The 25,406-nt window shown below is 43.0% G+C and overlaps 1 protein-coding gene across 3 annotated transcripts in view; it reads left to right on the plus strand.

The window, feature by feature from the left end:
* The window catches only part of cyth1a (cytohesin 1a), a 55,391-nt gene that overhangs the window by 3,470 nt on the left and 26,515 nt on the right, over positions 1–25,406 (plus strand). The window contains exon 1 of one of the 3 annotated variants that reach the window (XM_077556021.1): positions 7,811–7,947. The exons of 1 other annotated variant lie outside the window; for it this stretch is intronic. In XM_077556021.1, the coding sequence (XP_077412147.1) occupies positions 7,866–7,947 (82 nt within the window). In that variant the 5' untranslated portion in view covers positions 7,811–7,865. Of the gene's footprint in view, positions 1–7,810; positions 7,948–13,532; positions 13,795–25,406 lie in introns of those variants that run through there. One more of the 3 variants, XM_077556022.1, reaches the window with a different exon arrangement.

The following is a 25,406-nucleotide window of genomic DNA, read 5'->3' on the forward strand; positions in this document are numbered from 1 at the left end:
TGTCTTTCCTTGGGCCCATACCCCTCCCAGTCCACCAAAAACTGCCTGCCCCGCTTGCGGACGGCAAGCAATCGCTTGACTTTGTAGACGGGCCCCCCATCCACAATCACAGGAGGCGGTGGGGGCGTAGGAGCCGGAACCAGAGAACTCTCCTTGACTGGCTTGGCTTACGTGGAACGTTGGGTGAACACGCAAGGACCGAGGCAGGCGAAGACGGACCGCGGCCGGGTTGATCACCTTGGAGATGGGGTATGGGCCCACAAACCGAGGCGCCAACTTTTGGCATGGCACCTTTAAATGCAGATGTTTGGCTGACAACCACACTTTGTTCCCTGGCTGGTATACTGGAGCAGGTCTCCTTTTCCGATCCGCTGCTCGCTTGCCTCTGTCCCTCTGGCGCTCCAGAACCTGCCGAGCGGCTGCCCAGACGCGATGGCAACGACGGACCAAGGCATGGGCTGAGGGAACAGAGGCCTCAGACTCTAGGTTAGGAAAAAAAGGAGGGTCGTATCCAAAAACACATTTGAAGGGGGTGAGTCCAGTAGCAGAGGTGGGCAGGGAGTTATGGGCAAACTCAACCCAAACCAGGTGTTTGCTCCACGATGCCGGGTTCTGAGATACAAGGCACCTTAAACCGGTTTCCAGCTGCTGGTTGAGACGTTCCGACTGACCGTTAGCCTCAGGGTGGTACCCTGAGGTTAGGCTGGCTTTGGCGCCTATTAGGCGGCAAAATTCCTTCCAAAAGCGTGACACAAACTGGGGCCCCCGATCCGACACAATGTCTCTAGGGAACCCGTAAACTCGAAAAACGTGTTTAATCATGACCTCAGCCGTTTCCTTGGCTGAGGGAAGCTTTGACAAGGCTAAGAATCGGACCATCTTAGAAAATCGGTCAACTACTGTGAGAACGGTGGTCTTTCCTTTGGAGAGAGGAAGTCCCGTGACAAAATCCAGGGAAATTTCAGCCCATGGTCGAGAAGGAATGGGAAGAGGCTGTAGCAGACCCATGCGCGATCTGGTGGATGTCTTGTTTCGAGCACATACCGAGCAGGCCTCGATGTACTCCCGGACCTCCGGCTCCATGGAAGGCCACCAGAAACGCCGGGAGATGGCGTAAATTGTCCGTCGAACTCCCGGATGACAGGATAGAAGCGAGGTGTGACCCCAATGGATCACCTGTGGGCGCAGCTGCTCTGGAACAAATAGCCTATTCGCCGGGCACCCTTCTGGTGGGGTTGCCTCCCCGTTGGCTTGTTTCACTTCTCTCTCGATAGGCCATGTCACGGCTCCAATCACACAGTCCGGCGAAAGGATGGTCTCTGGTTCCTTAGTTACCGGCTCAGGATCGTAGAGACGGGACAGGGCGTCGGGTTTGACGTTTTGGGACCCTGGCCTGTAAGTGAGAGAGAAGGAAAACCGATTGAAGAACAGTGCCCATCGGGCCTGGCGTGAGTTGAGTCTCTTGGCTTTGCGTATATATTCCAGGTTCTTGTGATCGGTCTAGACCACGAATGGATGCGTTGCCCCCTCAAGCCAGTGCCTCCACTCTTCCAGAGCAAGCTTGACGGCCAGAAGCTCTTTGTCCCCAACGTTATAGTTCCGCTCGGCCTTGGATAATCGTCGTGAAAAGAATGCGCAGGGGTGCATCTTTCCATCCTTCTCTGCGCGTTGAGACAGGACAGCTCCGATCCCCTCATTGGATGCATCCACCTCCACCATGAATTGCCGCTGTGGATCTGGTACTATGAGGATCGGAGCTGTGACAAATCGTTACTTGAGTTCTTCAAAAGCGGCTTCAGCCGCCGGTGACCAACTGAACCTCACCAGAGTGGAGGTGAGGGCATGCAGAGGGGCAGCTATTGCGCTGAACCCTCTGATGAAGCGTCTGTAGAAGTTTGCGAACCCGAGGAACTGCTGAACCTTCTTGCGGCTAACAGGAGTGGGCCACTCCGTCACAGCCCTAGTTTTAGCCGGGTCCATCTGAACCCTCCCCGGAGCTATGACGAAACCCAAAAAAGAGACGGTTCCAGCATGAAAGACGCATTTCTCGGCCTTAACATACAGTTTGTGCTCCAGCAGTCTTTGAAGAACCTTGGAAACATGGATCTGATGAGTGGCTAGATCTGTCGAGTATATGAGTATGTCGTCTAAATAAACATATACAAACTGGTCCAGAAAGTCTCTCAACACGTCATTGATCATGGCCTGGAACACTGCAGGAGCGTTAGTGAGTCCGAAGGGCATGACCAGGTATTCATAATGGCCACTAGGTGTATTGAACCCTGTCTTCCACTCATCCCCCTCTCGGATCCTAATGAGGTGGTAGGCGTTGCGCAAGTCCAATTTAGTAAAAATTGTGGCTTGTTGGAGATTTTCAAAGACGGAGGACATGAGAGGAAGAGGGTAGCGGTTCTTTATCGTAATGTCATTAAGGGGGCTATAGTCTATACATGGCCGTAAGGAACCATCTTTCTTCCCCACAAAAAAGAAACCTGCTCCCGCTGGTGACGAGGAAGGACGAATCAGTCCAACCTTCAGAGAAGTTTCGATGTAATCCCTAAGAGCCGCCTTCTCTGGTCCTGAAACAGAATATAGGCGTCCCTTGGGAATGGTGGAACCAGGAATCAGTTCTATGGTACAGTCATAGGCACGATGGGGTGGGAGCGACATGGCCTTGGTCTTACTGACAGACTTTTCACAATAAAACAGGAAATGACAAGACACCCTCACCGCGGTGTGACAACGGGTAGAAGCCATGGCTTATTAGTAACCTGTCCCCATCGATTCTTACTATACGCATCAGTCATATACATTGATTATGATTGTCATTGATTCGTATCGTTATCAATCCCAAACTTAAGTCTGCTCACTCCTCGCTCAGTTCATCTTGAGTAGTGTCTGTGTGTAAGTTGCAGCTAGTGCCAATCATTTGGAATTGGTAAATCGGTTCCCGGACGCCACCAACAGACCCACTTAACTAGGCGAGCAGCCAAGGCGAGCGAATGTTCGTTTACCAGTAGCGTCTTCGCTGACTTTGGATCAGCTTTCACACATTTGCATTCTGCCCATTGCGTCCACAGCAATGTTCTCTCCATTCCGGTCAGTTCAGCCACCACTGTTGCGAGCATCCGATGTTGCTTAGATCTTGATACTCCTGAGCGCTCACCAAGGCCAGCCCACCCGGCGCAGTAGCCCCCGCTAGCCGCACCCCGGAACCATGTTCACCAACCCCATTGTAACTATTTACAGCAGATACATTGCAGCCACAATACAACCTTATCACGACAGCCTTGCATGTTACAACAAATGTCCAAACAGGAATAGAGCCAGACAATGTTTACGTTCTTACAGGAACAGCAATACATGTTATCAATGCAGGTGTATAAACAAGAGTTATTAACCATGGCAGTGTCAGCAAGTAATCATATGCTATATTTACATTATTCAAATCATGACAGCTCCAGTTTTGGGTTAATTAGTAATATGTTACAATAATTTCATTTGGGTAAGACATAATCCACAATTAAATAATGTGAGTTACTGATAGGAGTTATTGTCTCTCAAACTCTGCCAATTCTTTCACTCTTTTCACGATCCGTATTTTCTTCTGAGAAGATGAGTCTTTTTTTGTTTGGATGAAGATCCGACAGTCTTTTGTCCATGTGTTCTCGATAAATCCATTCTTTCTCAATTGTCGTGCCCTTCTGGCAATGTCAGCATTTCGTTTTGTGAGATTTTCATTGACATAAACATGTTTACCTTTAAGCTTGTAGTAATCTCTCAAAAGAGCAATCTTTTTCTTCCTGCCAACAAACCTGATAAGAACTGCCGGTGGTCGTGTCCCCCCCAGTTGGAAGCGAAAAGCACATCTGGATGTGCGCTGGATCCACAATTAATCCCAAATCTCGGAGTTGAGTTGACACTTGCTGTTCGACAGTCTCGTTGGCATCTTTTTCTTGTGTCTATTTCTTCAACTTCTGAATTTCCTGCAGAAGTGGCTCGATGCTCTTTTTCATTTCAATTATTTTGGTGACCATTTCTTTAAATTTTGCAACAGAAGATTTTATCTCAATTTCGTCAGCAATTTTTCCACCAGGCATATTGCAACAATGTAGTTAAAAATCCCAATGTCAACAAAATAGTTCGAGCGAGTATAGATGCGTCCTTCCTCGACAGATGCGTCCTTGATTCTCTGGACTATGTATGTACAGTATGTGTGTGTGTGTGTGTGTGTATGTATGTATGTATGTATGTTTGTTTGTTTATAAGTTCAGTGCTTAAGTGCAATGCGCATGTTTGTTTACATATTGTTTCATGAAACATGAAAAGTTAAAGTGATAAAGCCACAGATTTGTTTGCAGTGTTGTAATCAGTGTTACAATTTACTGACTCATGCAGAGGTGGGCATTCCGTCAACATTTTTATTGACGGTTAATGATTGACCACGGTGATAATGTTTTCCTTCTGTTGTAAATTCATTGTTACTGCTATGTTTAGTGCTCAGTTTGTTTATTTGGCATTAGTGCTCAGTTTGTTTGTTTGACATCAGGCAGCTATGGGTCCTTCAGTGCACCATTTTGAGACAGGCAGGTTATTGAACAGCGAAAGGTCCTAAAAAGGTGAAATATCAAGTCTGTGCGCGGCGGTCGTCAGTTATGATCATGTGCACATACTATGGTGACATTAGTGAGGAAAAGAATAGTAACATAACAAACAACATCAAGCAAAGTGAGTGAGTGTTAAAGGCCGGTCAGTATTAGTGGATCAGAGCAGTCCATTAATGGTGGAATGCCCATTTTGATGACAAACGATGGAAACATTGATGTATGCCCACTTTGAATAATAGAAATATTGACTCGCTGCAGTAAGCGGGCCTGTGTTACTCTTATTTTGGTCCATCCATTTCTGGTTTTATTTTAAAAGAACTAACCACCACTCTCACTCCAGGTCACTTGCCCTTCCTCCTGCCATGCTCAATCCCGGCTCCTCATTGCTTCCACCTGTCTCCAATTATCCACCTAATAAATAGACTGCATCAGCCACCTCCCAGTGCTGAAGTGTCACACGCCCTACATGGAAGCGTGCGCACAGCTCTTGAGCCTCAGTCCTTGTGTGCCTTGTTTTTGTGCCTTTTTCCCTCCTGAGTGGAGCGCCTTTAGTTCTTTTAAGAAAATTATTATTTTTTTTTTTTTAGTTTTTTTTAATTTACTGCTACCATTGAGGCCAACCTACTCCCTGCGCCTGGGTCCTCCTTTCGTCGTTGTGTCAGACTAATGCTTATTTCGCTATGGATTGACGGTTAAAATTTGTGTCAGCTTGAATATTGACAGATTAATGACAGAAAGGTGTCCCGAATGGTGACGATTGACAAATGATGGATGCTCAATTCTTTGACGCGCCCACCCCTGGACTTAATGTCAAAAGTTCGGTAGAACTTTGTTAAATTGTGTTCAACGCTTAAAAGGAACTTTTAAAGACCCAGCTATTTGTGTACAAGTCATATGTGCATTAAATGTATTTTTTAAGGTGTTTGACTTAACACAGTCCTTGTAGTTGCACACTGCCTTCCTCTTGTGGCCGGCTTTGTTTTCAACTTTGAACATTCCTGTTGGTTCAGTTCAAACTCAGAATGCACAAAAAAGTCGAGTAGATAGTGCTGACTCCACTACGCTGATGCGCCACTTTTGCTCAAGGATAACTGACGTCGCGGTTCACACGCAGGTCAACTCGTGCGGCCAGGAAACTGCAATGTGTCCTGATGTCACATGGGACCATGTGGGAAAACCTTGTATTGTTTTGTAAACACTGGAGACAAATGTTGGAGTCTGAGAGTCCCATTTTCTTCATCATATATTTAGTAATGTATGTTCTATGAATAATTTTATTTTGGATAAGTTGTAAATTTGTGTGTTTTGTCATTTTAAATAAGTTTTTTCACAAACTTGAATCCAAAAGTCAGATTCCGGAGCTATAGACAAGTCTGTCTCCCATTTCGAGATGGGTAAAGACATTTTATCAGTATATGAAAGTAACTTATATATTTTTGAGAGTTTTTTTTGTTGTTGTCGGAGAAAGCTTGGTAATATCTTTAGCTAAAACAGGCGGTTGGAGCGTACCGTAACGTAAGTGTTGGAATTTGTTTCTTTATCATATTTTTAACTTGTAGATAATGTAAAAAATTTTCGTTTTTTATTTTATATTTTTGGAGCAAGGATGTATATGATATAAACATATTATCTGAGAAGAGATGGTGGAGATGTGTAATTCCTTTCTGCTCCCACACACCTAAATAAAACGATTGGTTGTTAAGTTGAAAGTCTAGGTTATGCCATAGGGGAGAAAGCCCACAGGGCTCCACTTGGGCTTTTGAAATTTCTAGTGCCTTCCACCTTAGTGATAGTTTTAATATCAGTGTTAATTTGTGAAATCGGACGGTAACTTGATGGAAGGTTGGGGTCTTTTTCTGGCTTTAATAAAAGTTTAATTGCTGCTGTATTCATGTGTGGGCGTATGTAACCATTAGTTTTAAGTCTTAAGAATAGTGGAGCAAGCATTAACCAAAAGTGCTTAAAAAATATAGCCGGATATCTATCCGGGCCAGGTGCTCTGCCATTAGACATACTATCTAGAGCACTGTACAGCTCGTTTATAGTAAGTGGCGCATCTAACATATCTTTATATTCAGTAGTTAACTGGGATATATTTAAGCTATTGAGGAATGCCTCATTATGCTCAGGGTTAGGCTTGTTAGTTTCTGAGTATAGGTTGCGATAATAGTTATAAAATTTTTTATTAATTTCTTCTGGTGATTGTGTGCATTCACCAGTTGTCCCTTTAATAGCCGTTATAAGAGATTTTTCCCAATTGCGTTGGAAGTTGGTTTGCAAGAAATTTACCTGATTTGTTATTACATTCAAAGTTGTTGTATCTCAATTGTTGTATTATAAACTCTGTCTTTTTAGATAGCATATCGTCTAACTGTATTTTTGTATTTTGTAAGTATTTGGTTATTTTGGGTTTATTGCGTACTCATCCGTTGTTTAATTTTATCTTCCAAGTCTTTTTCTAAATTTTTATCCTGTTTCTTTTTATAAGATGAATATGATATAATTTTACCTCTAATTACCGCTTTCCCAGCTTCCCAGAGAAGAGATGGGGATAGGTCTGGAAAACTTGTGATGCGGTATCATGGCAACCATTGATGTTTGGGCTGAGAAAAGTAATTGCAAACCTCTCCTGAAGGAGCCCAAATTTTTGGGTGTTGAATGCGTTAGAAACTTCTGCAATGACGCCGTTATTAACTGCCATGAAATTATACAGGTACAAAATTAGTTTATACAGTGACCAAGCTCGTTTTTTTTTCATTTGATTTTAATCATCTGAAAAATTGTTTGTCTTATTAGGCAGTCCCTTATCTGGGGTAATAAGAGGCCTTTTTTTTTAATGATATAAACATGATGGGGGGGGGGGGGGGGCTGAACATGTGTCCCTTATTACCCCAAATGAGGGAATATACATCTACCAAGTGCTTGTGACTGCTGAGAAAAGTACATTTGTCTAGCATGTTTTTAGAAAGGAAGAGAGAGAAAGGGAGAAATACTGAGACAGTGACACCAACACAAAAAGAGGAACCGGGTGAAACGGAAGACGTTGCCGCCTCGGAAAACAAACCCAGTAAGGCGCGTGGCGTGTAGCTGAAGTGAAGAATCTGCCGGCATTCATTCGACTCTCCTGGCTGAGCCCAAGAACCTCTCAGTGGACTACCTACTTGCCAATTATAGTCACATCTCTGAAGTGTGTATAGTGTTTGAGTCTGAAAAAAAGTGTTTTACAAAATAGATTTTTGACTACTATTATTAATAGACATGGGGACAGTGAGCGAACTTTGCGTGTCCAGTCTTCACTCGTTCTTGTGTCCAGCCGTTGAGGTGGTCCAGCAAACTGCAGGTAAATGGAAAAACATTCTTTGTCACCATTCTTGACCTAAGTTGTAATATTTGTTACATGTAGTAGTAGTATTTTAGTTCTGCTGCTACTGCTTCTAGTACATGTGGATGTTGAGATTCCCCCTATGTGTTGCCAGGTCAATCTAACCTGCCCAGGGGCCTTCAGAATCAGTAGTTCTGACCGATGTAACTTGAACTATATGAACAATGGGACTGTTCTTTAAAGGGATACTTGACTCATTGAGTCATTTTCAGCAGCAAAAAGTTAATATAATTTCACCTGTTTTCCGGATTTGCTCAGCAAACACATATATATATATATATATATATATATATATATAATCCGGAAAACAGGTGAAATTATATATATATATATATGGCCAGAAGCCAGTGCTGTTGACTCGATGGGTTGCGACAAATCAGCTGCTGACAGTGCGACGACGTAAAGGGAAGTGTCGCTGATTTCCACATGTCTGAATAAGGATTGCACTTGTGTGAGCGTGTGAATATGTATCGCGTACTCGTGTGTGTTGTGTAAGTGTAAAGAGACGACATTGCTGCGCAATGGGGAAGTCCATTGGCGTTGCTTGTGGTGTGGTAATGCGTTGACAGCACAATCTCACTAGCTGTTGTCACGCAACCTCAAGTGACCTCTGAAGTCCTCACGGGTGTTTAGTCTTGATTGACTTGTGCAGTAGTGTCACCTAATAAAGATCCGTTTTGGACGGATTTTAGGGATTCCCATACACCTACCAAAACTCACCCATAGCAAGCACCCCTTGGAAAGTGAGGAAAAAAATCAACCCCTTACACTAATTTCACCTGTCACAATAAAGGCATTCTAATTTGGTGGACATGTCTATTGTAACGGGACACTCAAAAAAGTCTCTATGGCCCATGCTCAGAACTGAACAGGAAGTCAGCCATTTTGGAAAAAAAATGTCATTATATAAAACAAACAAAAACATTTTTATTTTGTTTTCTAATAGGTAGCACTTTGTAATGTTGCATTTCATAAAACACAATAGAACTTAAATCATTTCTGGTGAGCATGATTTGGCCACCGGGGACAGAACAATACAGTCATGACGACACAAATGAAGAAGACTTTCACAACTAGTGTAAGTGACTCAGTAAAATGCAGTAGTAATATAAATTTTTGGCTGAGGATGAAGATTATATTCCCGTGAGTATTATTATATTCTGTCTATGTGTGTTGATGCACCATTTGTGTTCAAATAGTAATTGCTAAAAAGGTTATAACACTCCAACTATCAATATAATCTTATCTATGGAATTTGGTATTGTGCATTAGCATGGATCTAAGGCTAAATGTTATGGTTGTTTTCAATGCATATGTAATTCTGTTTTATGTTAAGTTTGACTGTAAACTTGAACTGTGACATGACACATGGCTCACCTAGTGGTCATCTAGAAAACCGCCTTTCAAGACTGGAAATTCCAGCAGCAGGGGAATAATATTTCCCATTCCAAAGCCAGTATTTGGCCAGAGGGCAGGAAAATTGACATGCAAGCAGCCGGAGGTGTGGCATTCATATAACGCATGTCAGCAATCAATCATAGGTCTATTTCTGCCTTGCGGTCAGACAATTACAGGGTGGTTTGCCCGTCGAAAGGTTAATGCACTGTGCACTGTGCACCTGCGGAGGGAAAACAGCAGCTTTCAAAATTGCAAGCATAAAATATACACAAAATACTATAATTGACCTTTCGCTGTGTTTTTAGCTTTGGGAATGGAAAGAATAGGCCTGACAAACTCTTAGGATACCTGGTGTCCGATTTACATAATTCATGGGCACATCGCTTCACTATTTTGCTTGTTGGAGGTCCACAGCTTGCTGGAACTGTTTTTTGGTAAGGTTTTATGTCAGCTGACAAAAATGTTCTGGATCGCTGTTACTATGGGCCAGACATGAGCTTGGCAAACCTTGACCGTTTGGGGGCGTGGTTCTCTAATAGTCAACTGTAGTGGCTGTAAACTTAATGTGCTTTTAAGAGGTAGGGCCTTGTGGAGTGGGGTTCGGTGTGCAGTGAGTTTGGGTGAAGAGTATGGTTCATTTTTATGTTTTTTTTTTTTTATTATTATTTTATCTCACTTAATAATTTGTGTATTTATTTGAAACTATTTTACATATGCAGATTAATGTTATTGTTTTATTTTAGAATAGACACAAATCGCTGGTAAAAACAATTACATCATGCATCAGTTTGCATCAATTAAACAATTTTCCCCACTAAAAATGGTTACCAGTCGTTAAAATATTTGTTTATCATTTTTATATTCATTGAATGTGTTGATGTTATTTCTAACTACATTTTTGTTATGTTCGTTTTTTGTATTTGTCGATGGGTTAGATTTTGCTGGTTTCTTTGCACAAGTTGTTGTATTATACTCTTTTATACTCTTTTTCATTTATGCTTGTTCAAAATTGTTAAATTAAAACTTGTAGTGATCATAAACAACACAAATTATATATATATATATATATATGTATATATATATATATATATATATATATATATATATATATATATATATATACTTTAAATAATGTAATTAAAAATTTGTCCATTTTAACAAACATATTTTGTGGCCCTTGCACAAATAAACCCATGAAGGCATAAAAAAAATCCAAATACTCTACCGTATAATACTGCATGTATTTTATTTTTCAATTAAATATTTTTTCAATCTGTGTCCTATTCCTTTTTTAATCTAATGTTCTACAATACCAACATTTATTTTCATTTTTCTTGCCAAAACCCGCTGCAGTGGTCTGTATGGCTCCATAGAGACTAACTTGATATAGTTTCTGTTCATCTCTGCAGTCCGGCCTGTAATTAATAGAAATAACCGAAAGAGGTCACTGTTACCCTTATTTGCTCTGCAGCCTTTGTGAGTTGTCCCATCTGTATTGCAACAGTTGTAACGTTTAAACGTTTACCTCAACACTGGTTGTATTGTTGTGGGACGCTTGAACACAAGTGAGGCATTCACACACTGTCCAACGTCGTTGGAAATGAACTGAGGTCTCAATCTTTTCGAGGAACAATGTGGTGTTTGATGAACGGCGACTACCTGACACCACTGCGCGGAATCTGCGCATGTAGCGCGTGAGACCCGGGGGTGGTTTTCACAGGCTGTCACAGAGCAGCATTCCTGCACCTCCAACGCTTGTGAGCAAGCAGCAACAGGCTCAGCGCTTTCTGGTTGCTGTGCGTTAATGAGTCACTGGAAATAAATCACTAATAATAATAATAATAATCAATTGTTAATTTATGTAGATGATGTTGTAAACGGGACAGATTAGGGAAAAATTTACTTCAGTATTTGTGAACTTTGATATTGTGGATTTTTTTGGATAGTGTTTTTTCATCTGCATTAGAGATGCTCTGTTTTGTTGGTGGTCCTTAAATGCACCAAGTGCACAGTCAAAAGTAAAAGTATGTTTACTGTACTCTCCTGATGTAGCTACTATTAGTCTGTGTAAGTTACTTGGCCATTGCAATTTTCCTGTATTTGCTAACATTCATTATCGTATGTAAATACCAAAAGGTGAGTTTAATAACTTAATACTGTGCAGTTTAAGTGCTTGTGCACAAATTTGTTCGCTTGTGATGTCACGTCAGTTTCTGCTAGCATGCTATTTAGGCTAGTATGTTAGCTATTGTTAAATAATTGAACTTCTGAATATAGTTGTTTATATAACATGGGTTCACAATTGTGTACATTCTAGAATGCATGCTGTTTGATCGTCCTCTTGTTGTACGTGCTTTGCTGCCATCTTGTGACATCTATGGACAATTACTCCTTTTTGGGAACGCGTAAATTATTTGTGGATTTTTGTGATTCACGGCAGGGCTTGGTTGCTAACACCCGCGAATATTGGGTCTTAACTGTAGTTGGGTGTCTGGAATGCCTGCCCACTCAACATGAAAAATAAATTTGAAATTTAAATTTTTAGTTATCTGCCTGGTTCTGAAAATGTGCTTGTGATTGAGCTGATACGAATTTTACTGAATTTACATTATACATGTCACCTGCCCCAAGTTGTTCCATTATGATTTGATGATGATGACGATAAGGGGCACCCCCTCTAACAGTGCAATTGCCTATATTAATAGGTTAAGCCATAAATGTATCGCAAACTATGATCCAAATCACTTTAATATGATTTTACATTACCTTATAACTAAATGCTTACATATTATTTGATTTAGAAAAAATCACATAAAAAGTAGTATTTATTAAGCAATAGCAAGAACTTCATTATCTTGTTAGCTTCAGGTATTTAATAGCCACTAAGTAGAGCGAAAACATTACAAATGTCAGAAGTGGGCATTTCGTCAATATTGACGGAAGGTCTGTCAATCTGTCAATGATGGACGCCCATTTTGTTGACGATTGACGAGAAACTTCTAAAAATTGACGAATTTAACATTGGCAGAAGTGGGTTTTCGTCCATCAATGTAATTATCAATCCGTCAATAAATGTGGCAATCTGTTACGACAATTGACGTAACATTGACAGATGCCCACCTAAAATAACGGAAACATTGACGGAAGCTCATTTTGCTAAGCAATCGACGAATGAAGGATTGACGGTTTGGCTTGAAATATTGACGGATTGATAATGACAGAAGTGTGTGCTGACTGTCGACGATTGACGGATGACGGACACTCAAAATTCATTGACGTGCCCGCCTCTGACAAATGCAGCCAAGACTCTCTGTAACTTCTGTTAACAACCCAGGCTAAAATATCTCCTCCCTAACACACAAATATTTCAGAATAATCCAGATTCATCACTTCAGCATCCTTGACATCAATCAATACATTCCTGTTAGTCAGAATTTGGTAAAATTTTGTGGCGTTGTTACACTTTTCCCCTTTGCCATCCTTGTACATGTCAGGGGTTCGAATGGCTTCCTGTGTGGACTTTGTATGTGTTAATGTGAGTCTTCATTGGATAAACTGAAAACTCCATAGGACTTAATATATAATCAACAAATTCAACGTGTGTTACTTATTTCATTTCACATAGAACACGTTACTATTTTTCATGAGAAACAAACACAAGCGGGTGTGGGCCATGAAGTAGCAAAAAAAAAAAAATGGCAGCAGAAGTAGTGAGAGCTGCCGCATGTGTCAATCAAGCAACCCGCCCCCACACGGCCCAGCTGTCACGCCCCTCCCCAAACCCATTAGTGCGTGTGTGCGTGAAGCAGTGCACAAAACCGGGTAGAGAGGTGGGCCCCTTTGCTGCACCTTTAGCCCGAGTAACGTCAAGACAAAATGACACCCGGATATGAGGTGATTTATCTTCAAAATAAGACATTAGGATATAACAAACATTTTACTGTACTTGATTTTTATTCTTACTGTACTTGATTTTTGTTGTTGAAGCCGTTAGAGTCATGTGTGGATTGTTACAAAATCTTGAAAACCGACTTGTGTATAATGTATCTGCGCTGCCCGTTTGGCCAACACGGCTTGGTGCTTTATTGTGAAAATAGGGAGTGGAAATGGCTTGTTAAAGTTCCGGCTGTCTTGAAAGTCGCATACATTCACAAAGTAAAGACAGGACAAGGGTGTACTTTGCCTGGAGCTTCCACTGGACTCGATTAAACCGCTCCCTTTAACTAGCTAGAGGCAACTTCTATCGAAAACATACGTATCTAATTGTTAGTTGGGGGAAACGGGGAAAAGGGCCGAACATTGTAACTTTTGGACTCTTGAAAAGGCTCGTCGAACTTTAGTGTCGGACAAGAAAACAGCACGCAGACAAGACAGTCAACATGGTTTTAAAGTCCGAAGACGGCGTAGGTGAGTCAAACTCCTTAAACGCCTCACATTTCATTAATGTGCTGTAAAGAATATTACTCTCAGATACTCAAGTGTGAAGCTAGCGTGAAACGTTGTCATTTTAACAAGTCCCTCGTTGTTGGCATTTAATTTCCGTCTTTAAAGAATTAGTTTGTAGTCGTTTAGACTCGTTACCATGCGTTTTTTTTTTTTTTAATTATTACTTGAAAGCCACTTGATTGTCGCATATGGGAATTTCGTGTATGTTTTGGGGGTAATTTTATATGAAAGTACTCACCACAATAAAATAGTGGTTATCATGTCTGCCTCACATTCTGAGCATCAGGGTTCGAATCGGGAACCTCTTCTTCCCACCTTCCAAAAACTTACCTGTCAAGTTCATCAAATATTTTATGTTGTCCTAATGTGTGAGTGGATGTCTGTGTGTACTGTGATTGGCATGGGACCAGTCAAGGATCAAGCTGCCCATCTCTAATTTGGATGACCTTGTAGTTTAATAACCATCATATTTTTTTATTTTTAAATCAATGTCTTTAATTTGAGAGCGGAGACGTATAGAGCTAGAACCCTACTTAAAATAGCCCAGACCATTTTGAGTGAGATGCGGTGTACCCTATGGACAGGCTGCCGGGCAATTGCAGGGCGCATATAGACAAGACAAGTTCTTAAGGTGACATATTAAATTTATTTAAAGCTACTGAATGCAGAAAATTCAACTTCGAATCACTACTGCCACCTGTGGCCAAAAAATAAAACTTCACACACCCTTCTTGACGAACACAATGCATACATGACATCACATTCGCAGACAGAGGGTGGGAAATTTGAACCGCAATCCAGTCTGAAAACTATTAGCCAGAAGCTTGCAGGAGTACCCACTGCGAACAGCTATGGTGTCATTCTACTAATCAGAAGATGTTTCAATAATAAATGGTGAAATAAAAAGGCTAATAAATACTTTTGGCCAGATAGTTAGAGATCAGCTTTAAATATTGCTCTATGCTTTCCGCCATGAGAAATGCTCAATTTGCACACATTTTAAGTCGCAATTGCACTGTCTCCGTTTTCGGCAATAAAATATTTCCGTATCGCAGACATCATTGTTACATGACTTTAACTTACGTTAACTTCCAGAACGTTCCTCAACTGACTTGTTTTTTTTCTCTTTTGGAAATATCTGTGTACCTCTGGATTATTTTGTTGCTTTGTAGCCCTTTATAAATAAATACGTTTACCCCCCCCCCCCCCCCCGATTCCAATCGGCTGAAATTGACGTGATTGTGTCCGATTTCCGATGGTCATTAGGATAGGGGCATCCCTAGTAATATGCCCTTCATAAACCCTGAAACGGTCCCTGGTGGGTTTGTTTATGTCAAGTGTAGCTGTCCCTCAGCTCAATAAACGGGTGCTTCAATTTATTTACCATTTGAAATCTGACACCTGACACCACCAAACAGTCCGTCCGTCCGTCCGTCTTCTTCCGCTTATCCGGGGTCGGGTCGCGGGGGCAGCAGCTTTAACAGGGAAGCCCAGACTTCCCTCTCCCCAGCCACTTCAGCCAGCTCATCCGACGGGACCCCAAGGCGTTCCCAGGACAGCCGAGAGACATAGTCTCTCCAGCGTGTCCTGGGTCGTCCCCGGGGCCTCCTGCCGGTAGGACATGCCCGGAACACCTCCCCAGGGAGGCGTCCAGGAGGCATCCGAACCAGATGCCCGAGCCACCTCAACTGGTTCCTCTCAACGTGGAGGAGCAGCGACTCGACGCTGAGTCCCTCTCGGATGACCGAGCTTCTCACCCTATCTCTAAGGGAGAGCCCGGCTACCCTGCGGAGGAAACTCATTTCGGCCGCTTGTATCCGGGATCTTGTTCTTTCGGTCACGACCCACAGCTCGTGACCATAGGTGAGGGTAGGAACGTAGATCGACCGGTAAATCGAGAGCTTCGCCTTTCGGCTCAGCTCCTTCTTCACCACAACGGACCGATACAGCGTCCGCATCACTGCAGACGCTGCACCGATCCGCCTGTCGATCTCCCGCTCTAACCTACCCTCACTCGTGAACAAGACCCCAAGATACTTGAACTCCTCCACTTGGGGCAGGACCTCCTCCCCGACCCGGAGAGGGCACTCCACCCTTTTCCGACTGAGGACCATGGTCTCGGATTTGGAGGTGCTGATCCTCATCCCAACCGCTTCACACTCGGCTGCGAACCGCTCCAGTGAGAGCTGGAGGTCACGGCTTGAAGAAGCCAACAGCACCACATCATCTGCAAAAAGCAGAGATGCAATGCTGAGGCCACCAAACCGGACCCCCTCAACGCCTCGGCTACGCCTAGAAATTCTGTCCATAAAAGTTATGAACAGAATCGGTGACAAAGGGCAACCTTGGCGGAGTCCAACCCTCACCGGAAACAAATTCGACTTACTGCCGGCAATGCGGACCAGACTCTGACATCGGTCGTACAGGGACCGAATGGCCCGTATCAGGGGGCTCGGTAACCCATACTCCCGAAGCACCCCCCACAGAACTCCCCGAGGTACACGGTCAAACGCCTTCTCCAAGTCCACAAAGCACATGTGGACTGGTTGGGCGAATTCCCACGCACCCTCGAGGATCCTGCTGAGGGTGTAGAGCTGGTCCACTGTTCCACGGCCGGGACGAAAACCACACTGCTCCTCCTGGATCCGAGATTCGACCTCCCGACGGACCCTCCTCTCCAGCACCCCTGAATAGACCTTACCTGGGAGGCTGAGGAGTGTGATCCCTCTAAAGTTGGAACACACCCTCCGGTCCCCCTTCTTAAAAAGGGGAACCACCACCCCGGTCTGCCAATCCAGAGGCACCGTCCCCGATGTCCACGCGATGCTGCAGAGACGTGTCAACCACGACAGCCCCACAACATCCAGAGCCTTCAGGAACTCCGGGCGGATCTCATCCACCCCCGAGGCCCTGCCACCGAGAAGCTTTCCAACCACCTCGGCGACTTCGACCACTGAGATAGGGGAGCCCACTTCAGAGTCCCCAGACCCTGCTTCCTCAAAGGAAGGCGTGTTGGTGGAATTGAGGAGGTCTTCGAAGTACTCTCCCCACCGGTTCACGACGTCCCGAGTCGAGGTCAACAGCACTCCGTCTCCACTATACACAGTGTTAACGGTGCACTGCTTTCCCCTCCTGAGACGCCGGATGGTGGACCAGAATTTCCTCGAAGCCGTCCGGAAGTCGTTTTCCATGGCCTCACCGAACTCCTCCCATGCCCGAGTTTTTGCCTCAGCGACTGCCAAAGCCGCATTCCGCTTGGCCAGCCGGTACCCGTCAGCAGCCTCCGGAGTCCCACAGGCCAAAAAGGCCCGATAGGACTCCTTCTTCAGCTTGACGGCATCCCTTACCGCTGGTGTCCACCAGCGGGTTCGAGGATTGCCGCCACGACAGGCACCAACCACCTTACGGCCACAGCTCCGATCGGCCGCCTCAACAATTGAAGCGCGGAACATGGTCCACTCGGACTCAATGTCCCCCGCCTCCCCCGGGACAATGGAGAAGCTCTGCCGGAGATGGGCGTTGAAACTCTTTCTGACAGGGGATTCTGCCAGACGTTCCCAGCAGACCCTCACAGTACGTTTGGGCCTGCCTGGTCGGACCGGCATCTTACCCCGCCATCGGAGCCAACACACCACCAGGTGGTGATCAGTTGACAGCTCCGCCCCTCTCTTAACCCGAGTGTCCAACACATACGGCCGCAAGTCCGATGACACGACTACAAAGTCGATCATCGAACTACGGCCTAGGGTGTCCTGGTGCCAGGTGCACATATGGACACTCTTGTGCTTGAACATGGTGTTCGTTATGGACAGTCCGTGGCGAGCACAGAAGTCCAGTAACAAAACACCACTCGGGTTTCGATCGGGGGGGCCATTCCTCCCAATCACGCCCCTCCAGGTCTCACTGTCATTACCCACGTGAGCGTTGAAGTCCCCCAGTAGAACGAGGGAGTCTCCAGGGGGTGCGCTCTCCAGCACACCCTCCAAGGACTCCAGAAAGGGTGGGTACTCTGAGCTGCTGTTCGGTGCATAAGCACAAACAACAGTCATGACCCGTCCCCCCACCCGAAGGCGGAGGGAGGCTACCCTCTCATTCACCGGGGTAAACCCCAACGTACAGGCGGCTAGCTGGGGGGCAATGAGTATGCCCACACCTGCTCTGCGCCTCTCACCGTGGGCAACTCCAGAGTGGAAGAGGGTCCAGCCCCTCTCGAGAGGATTGGTACCAGAACCCAAGCCGTGTGTGGAGGTGAGTCCGACTATATCTAGTCGGAACTTCTCAGCCTCGCACACCAGTTCGAGCTCCTTCCCTGTCAGAGAGGTGACATTCCATGTCCCCAGAGCTAGCTTCAGTAGCCGGGGGTCAGACCGCCAAGGCCCCCGCCTTTGGCTGCCACCCAACTCACTGCGCACCCGACCCCTTTGGCCCCTTCCACCGGTGGTGAGCCCATGGGAAGGGGGACCCACGTTGCCTTTTCGGGCTGTGCCCGGCCGGTCCCCATGGGTATAGGCCCGGCCACCAGACGCTCGCCTTCGAGCCCCACCTCCAGGCCTAGCTCCAGAGGGGGGCCCCGGTGACCCGCGTCCGGGCAAGGGAAACGAAAATCCAATGTTTGTACTCATCATTGGGGTCGTTTGAGCCATGCTTTGTCTGGTCCCTCACCTAGGACCTGTTTGCCTTGGGTGGCCCTACCAGGGGCATGAAGCCCCGGACAACATAGCTCCCAGGCTCATTGGGACACGCAAACCCCTCCACCACGATAAGGTGATGACTCACGGAGGGGACCACCACCAAACAGTGAAAATTAAATAAATAAATACACAAGATCAGTTACAATTTTTCTTATCTTTTGATAAACAGAAATAAAATTACCTTGTTCTGCTTGCCAAGGGATCTTATCTAAGTTTTAACATCTCAACTTTGTTTCTTTTTTTAATAGTTAACATTCAAAAAACCTAAACATGTAATTACACAGGTGAAAGTGAAGAACAAAAAATGTTGGTCTGTCATGGAAATTATCTTCAGACTCAGGATTTATTTCTTTGATTTATGCCGTCACGCTCATTACTGTAAAGTGTCAAAGATCTGTAGGCCCTAATCCTATGTGACATCAAGAGGTTTGCTAATAAGGCTTTATGAGCCTTGTATTCCGATTAGAATGAAACTGAATGACCAAACGGAATGAAGATGATCCATAAAAAAATGCCTCAATTGGAATAGTAAGGCTGAAAGAAATTTCCACTTCACAGGGCAGGATAGTGTATTCCGTTGACCAAATGGAACAGACGTCATGAATCTTGACGTAAGTGCATAGTTTCCGCACTTGAAAACAGCGGCTTCCAAACAGAGCTTTTGTGCGATGAGAAAGCTTGTTTTAAGTAGCCGATAGGCCAAGACTTTTGAAGTCGCGAGGCCGCCATATTGCTCCTCCCAAGAAACGTTTCTCAGCATACGATCGTTTACATTTACAGTAACAAAATAGGAGAAGATTTGACAGTACTTAGTAGAAACAGCATGATTTATGATGTTTTAAATTTGTTAAACATGAACAAGAGGACTTCAGCCGTTTTACAACTTGCCTTAAATACGTGTATAAATTATATGCTTAATGTTGTTTACAGGAAGAAACCTGTATATTTTTTCTTAAATAATTATACCTGTAATTCAACAAAAGATGCCTCTGCCAAATGTTATATTGGGGTCTAAGAAACTGAGCGATAATAGAAAAAGGGGCTGTTCAAAGCAGCACATACCGTGTGCACTTTGTTATTTTAGTTATTTCTTTCTTTATTTTACTTCTTGTAAAAAAAATAGTGACCACCCGCCCCTTGTCCTTATACTAACTGCCTACGAGCTGTATATGTCTCATCTGTAGGTATACTGTACAGTTTATACTAGGGGTGTTAGAAAAAATTGATTCGGCAATATATCGCAATATTACAGCACGCAATTCTCGAATCGATTCGATATGCGGCCAAATAAATTTTTTAAACAATTTTTTTATGGAAATATTCATCAAAACGTCTTACTTAGGGTTAGGTTTCACACATTAAGCATGGAAGAATGTTATATTAATGGAACATCAAGCCTTAATATTTCAGTGCTGTTCAGACTGCAACCCGTTTGTTAAATGCTGTGGCTCAGTTATAAGCCTGAATTTTCAGATAAATAAATACATTTTCATACCAATCTTACAGCCTACATGTACAAGTTTACTGATTTGTATTTTCTAAATTTGAGTTTAAAAAAAATCGCAATAATCAATTTATAGATTTGTATCGGGGTTAATCGTATTGAATCGTGACATACGAATCGAGACATACGAATCGAATCGCCAGCTACTAGGCAATTCACACCCCTAGTTTACACAGTAGTCTGCGAACAAGATGGCCGCCCTGTCGCTTCAAGGGCTTGCACCATCCCTAAGCGACTTTTATGCTGTTTAATGATGCTCAAGTTTGAGTTAACTGTGAAACTAAACTCACGATAAGGAGGATTGCATAGTGTGTACCGGGTACTTAAATACAAAAGATGCTTCATTTTTAAAACCTCGCTAGCCTAGTGCTAATGCTATTTGACAGATTCCATTCAAATGCTAACAGGAAGTTAGCATCAATTTTGGGAGCAATAGTCCTTCAAGTAACGAATATTCACACACAAATGCTGTGGAAAGTGGAAACATATACCCACAGATAAGGTAACACTACTCAAAGGCACAAATTCTTCCCAATTTGTGAAAAACAAGTTATTTTAATAGAATTCAATCGCAACTTTCTTCTCTTCTCATTGTAGCATGTACACCATGGATGCACGGCACCACACTGCTACAAATAGGCCAAAACACCCAGTATTTGTTTTGCAATTACAGTTTTAGTATACAGTATTTTTATTTTACTTTTTTGATCGTAATGTTTTTTTTGTTTAAGGATTGACCAAAATTTATTTTCCTCAACATTCAAAGAAACAACTATATCCAAGGATTTTTTGGAGGTCTTACCAAAACACATTTTCACATGACATAGCACAAAACAACCCCTGAGGTCTCAATATAGCCCACTTAAGTCCCCAGACTTGTGAAAATAACAAGATAAAGTAATTATGATAGAGGGTAATGTAATGCTTAAGTTTGAAAATGAAGAACGAAAGAAGAGGCTTGAATTTCATATATTTTTAAGGTTATGTTGTATTTGACAAAAAGAATAGTGTTCAAGAATAAAATGTTCAACGTGGAGTGACGAATGGGCGTAAGGCTATGATAATAGTTTTGAGTACTTTAGTTTGAAAATTTTTGAAATATACATTTTTAAAATTAATGAATCGTGATTTCAATCTCAAATAAAAAATAATCGTGATTCTGATTTTTCCCACAATCGTCCAGCCCTATTTTAAACTCCCATCTTGATCAATCATGTGACATTTACATTGATTTGCTCATCGCAGCTGTAAAACGATTGTTCTGATCTGATGCATTATTATTATTATTAATGAAGTGGCACATGTGAGTCGTATATCGGAATAAATCATGTCACATGTAAACAGTTGACCAAAGTTCTTGAATCAGAATGACAACAAAGTATGATGATGATAAAATGAGATTACCTAAGAGTACACGTCATAGACGTGTGTTAAACGTCATGTTTAGCCCACCCTCTGCAGCAACAGGTGGAAAGCGCAGCCAGAACCCTCACTGTCAGCACTTAAGTATACCATGCTCACATTACCACTCTTTTGAATGTTTTATAATCCCAAAGAAGCATGCTAGCAACAAGCTCTGCGTTCAACAATATGCCTGTGTTGCAGCAGGCGGCGTTAATTAGCCCCCGCCAACTGCGTGAGCGCTAATAGTATTAGCGTTGGTCTCGCTGACTGATCCTGTTATGTGCTGCCGTTGCTCCTTTGTGGTGCTCACGATAAGATTGAGAGAGCCTCCGCGCGGGCCACACAGCTGCTTTGTTGTCCATTTGTCTGTGCCGCCTGGTGGTGGGTGGGCCTGTGGAGTTAAAAGTAGTCATGACGAATGGCTGTACCGCTAGACCCTGGCGCTAATGCTCCCGCGGTTTTGATAACCCGCGCTGTCTCGCCATAGTCTTGTTTTTCTCATGTTTTTGCATTGGTGGATGCCTTTTTTTTTTCCATTCAACTCAGCATTTCTTACTTTAATGCAGTCAGATAATTGTGTTTTTACACTGGTCTTGTGTTACTAAATTGTAACCATTTGTGGAGGGATGAATGCCAATAAACATGTTACACACAAAAAGTTGGGAATCCCCAAGGTCGTGTTTTTCAGTTTCAGTTTTCCCCTCAAAATAGAAATAATACATTTAATTACATTTACATTTAATAATACAGGGTCAAACTGTGACCATAACACAGAATTTTAGTATCGCGGCAACTCTACTGGTGGCATCACAACAGCCAAAGAATAAGCAAATCTCACTCCTCTAATCATACTGAAGTTTCACAAGATCCGCATAATGACCTACTACAAGTATCCCCCATGATGTGGTGTGTGTTAACCAGTCGTTTCAATGAATTTACTATTAACAATGAGTAGTCTCTGGCAGTTTCATAGTTTCATTTGTATTTTTTTGCCTAGTGTGCAGCAGGTACAGACATGCCTACAATCGCGTTAACCTCGATGCAAAATGGCGGCTCACGTCTGCAGATAGAGCTTGGGAGTATCACAGAAAGCAGGAGTGTACCTATGAATATGACATGCTTTGTTTGTGGCATGTAAATACAGAAAGCAAATATCCGGCCTGCGTTCACTTAACCAGCATGTTGACGATGCTAACTAGAGAGAGAGAGAGAGAGAGAGAGAGAAAGAGAAAAAGAAAAAAAGCATTCCCAAAGGTGTTTAGCTTTCGCTCCCTCCGCTGTGTGTGAGAAAGAGCAACAAACAGGAAGCCCAGAGTTTGAAAATACGCTACACAGGAAGTGGTATACTTCTATATTTGACTGCTACAAACTACTACTGCTACTACAAAGCTATTATGTGATTTAAAGCAGGCAAATACTGTAAAAAGACCCTATAGTAGTAGTAGACCCTAAGTCACTATAGCAGAGGTGGTAAAAGTAATCAGAAAAATATTCTAATAAAATACATATACAGTACCTACAAAATGTATTCAAGTGCAACAACTAGGGATGGGTACCTTTCACATTTGAATCGGTACTGTTCCAATACTCGGTACCTGTGAATCGATACTGGTACTCAACGTTCGGTACTTTTGTACTCTCTTTTTTTAAATTTTATTTTATTGATTAACTCTTTGACTGCCAGACGTTTTCAGAAACGGGATGTCGCCAGTGCCAGCCGATTTAAGCATTTTAACTGATCTTTCAAGGTCCACAGAAAATGTTGTGTTTGGACTATGGAACACACACATACTACCAAATGAAAGATTGAACTCTCATCTTTCATCAGAAAAAAAAGTTAGTTTCTACCTTATTCCGTTCTTCAGTAATCAACAATAGAAAATGGTTAGTTTCACCGAAATGCTCTGTTTTGAAACAAAAAAACGGAGAAAAAGAGCTTTTTGTGAAACAATGTTATTTCATGCACTCTAGTGAATTGTACACTTCTTTTTGTCCCTGAATGATGCCACAAACACCTAAACAGTGCTTTACTTCTGTAAAACGCTTTCACCAACAATGAAAAAGTGTTTTTAGTTTGCAAAATACGTTTATTTCCATTCAACAGTGTAACAATTTGACAAAACAATTTCGCAAACTATTTACAAATGTTTGCAACTGTGGTACTACTTACAATTATGTGGATGTTTCAAATACAGTTTTTCTTTTTGCACACTCTCCTGCGTGCAAGGAGAGGGAGCAGGGTTTGCACAACAGATTACTTTCACTTTCCATTGTCCGTTTCGCGTGCAGACGTTACACTTTCTTGACGGCCTTTTTTTCTGGGGAATAAATACCAAGTAGCAGACTGTACCCACTGTTGTTCCCAACTGTGAGCTGCTTGCAACATTGTCCGCTTCCTCCTCCATCTAGCTCCGCCTAACGTATTCTACTGCCGCGTCAATGCTTCCAACCACGGAGTCACCATCATCATCATTATCGATGATGATCATCGTCGTCATCAATGTGCTCTTTATCGTTGGTCGATGCTTTTCGTCTTTGAAAAAAAACGGCTCTAGCGTGAGCTGCTTGCAACCGCCATTATGGCTTCTTCAGCCATTGTCCCCTCAACACTCTAGCCCTGCCTCACGTCTTCTGCTGACGCCCACCCGATCTTGTCAAAAGAGAGTCATCGCTGCCCTCTAGGGGCCAAAAATAGTCATTAGGCTCACTAGACCTGCTTGAAACTTTCAGCACAGCTCCGCAAGGCTTCCCTGCACCCGGTTCAAAAAAAATAAAAATAGGTGGACGTCTTTTAACGTCTTTGGCGCTCCTCCGTAGGTTTTTGCAGAACGTCATTTAACGTCTTTGGCAGTAAAAGAGTTAATTTGGGTGTTAGTAAATGTTCATCATTGCTTAATAGAAAAATCTTTAAAAAAAAGTAATGTAACAATTACCTTTCAGTATATAAAACTTGAAAAATAAAATTTCATTCAAATGAGCCAGAGAGGAATAGTAAAAATAACGGTTTAACATTTGACAATTACTGAAGTATAATTAATAAACATAAGTTAATATTACAAAATGAACAACAGTAAATATATAAATGAATAATAATTGATGTTATCTTAGTTTCTTGTGCAGTTGTTTTTCAAGAGCCTGCCGCGTTATGAGCTCGAAGTTTGAACCCGCATTGGACTCAAATGTAAAAAAATGACAGTTGGAAGAGGACATTACATGAACAAAGAGAATAATTGGGTTCAAATTAATCATTTGAATGTACCCGATGTGGTCTGTAATGCTCGCTACATTTTGGCCACAATCTTTTGCTAATTTAAATATGGTCACCAGTAGTTTATCCAAATTACAACGTCTATATACCTTAACCATGGCAAAGCCATGTGCCTTCCAGCATGATTCGATCGGTGGGGGAAGACGTCAGCCTGCACCCGGCATACTTCAGAAACTGTATTTCTTTGGTTTGGTTCTGCAAAATTCTCGCTCGTTTCCAAAACCCGGAAATGTATTTTAGCGCGTGAAGTCCTGCGTGACTGGTTGACGTCAGTACGCTGGTGCACATATAATGTTGCGTTCAAGTGCGCCATGGAAAATCATCAACTCTTTCACTCCCTTACAGTCACAACTTTGAAAGACGTGCTTCAGAACCGAAACATGGCACCGTTTGATTTTACATGAATCGGTGCTTGGAAAAGTACAGACCCAACAACAAATTTGTATTTTGCTACTTCCACCACTGCACTAGAGCAATTTGAAGGCTCGCCTGGATGTGATGTAGGCTGAGAGGATGTTGATAATTGGATGGCCACGATAAGAATCAAGGCTGGTGGCCATCAGAGCACAAAGGCGCGCATTGTTGGCTCCAAATGGCACTTCCGCTCCTAAAGGGCCCTGAGAAACGAACGCATTAGCGTGCAAAAACAACTAGATTATTGAAAGAAAGCAGCATCTTTTAGCGTCTATGACGATGGATTATACGC

Source organism: Vanacampus margaritifer, chromosome 2 (assembly GCF_051991255.1).
Source record: "Vanacampus margaritifer isolate UIUO_Vmar chromosome 2, RoL_Vmar_1.0, whole genome shotgun sequence".
Classification (NCBI taxonomy): Eukaryota; Metazoa; Chordata; class Actinopteri; order Syngnathiformes; family Syngnathidae; genus Vanacampus; species Vanacampus margaritifer.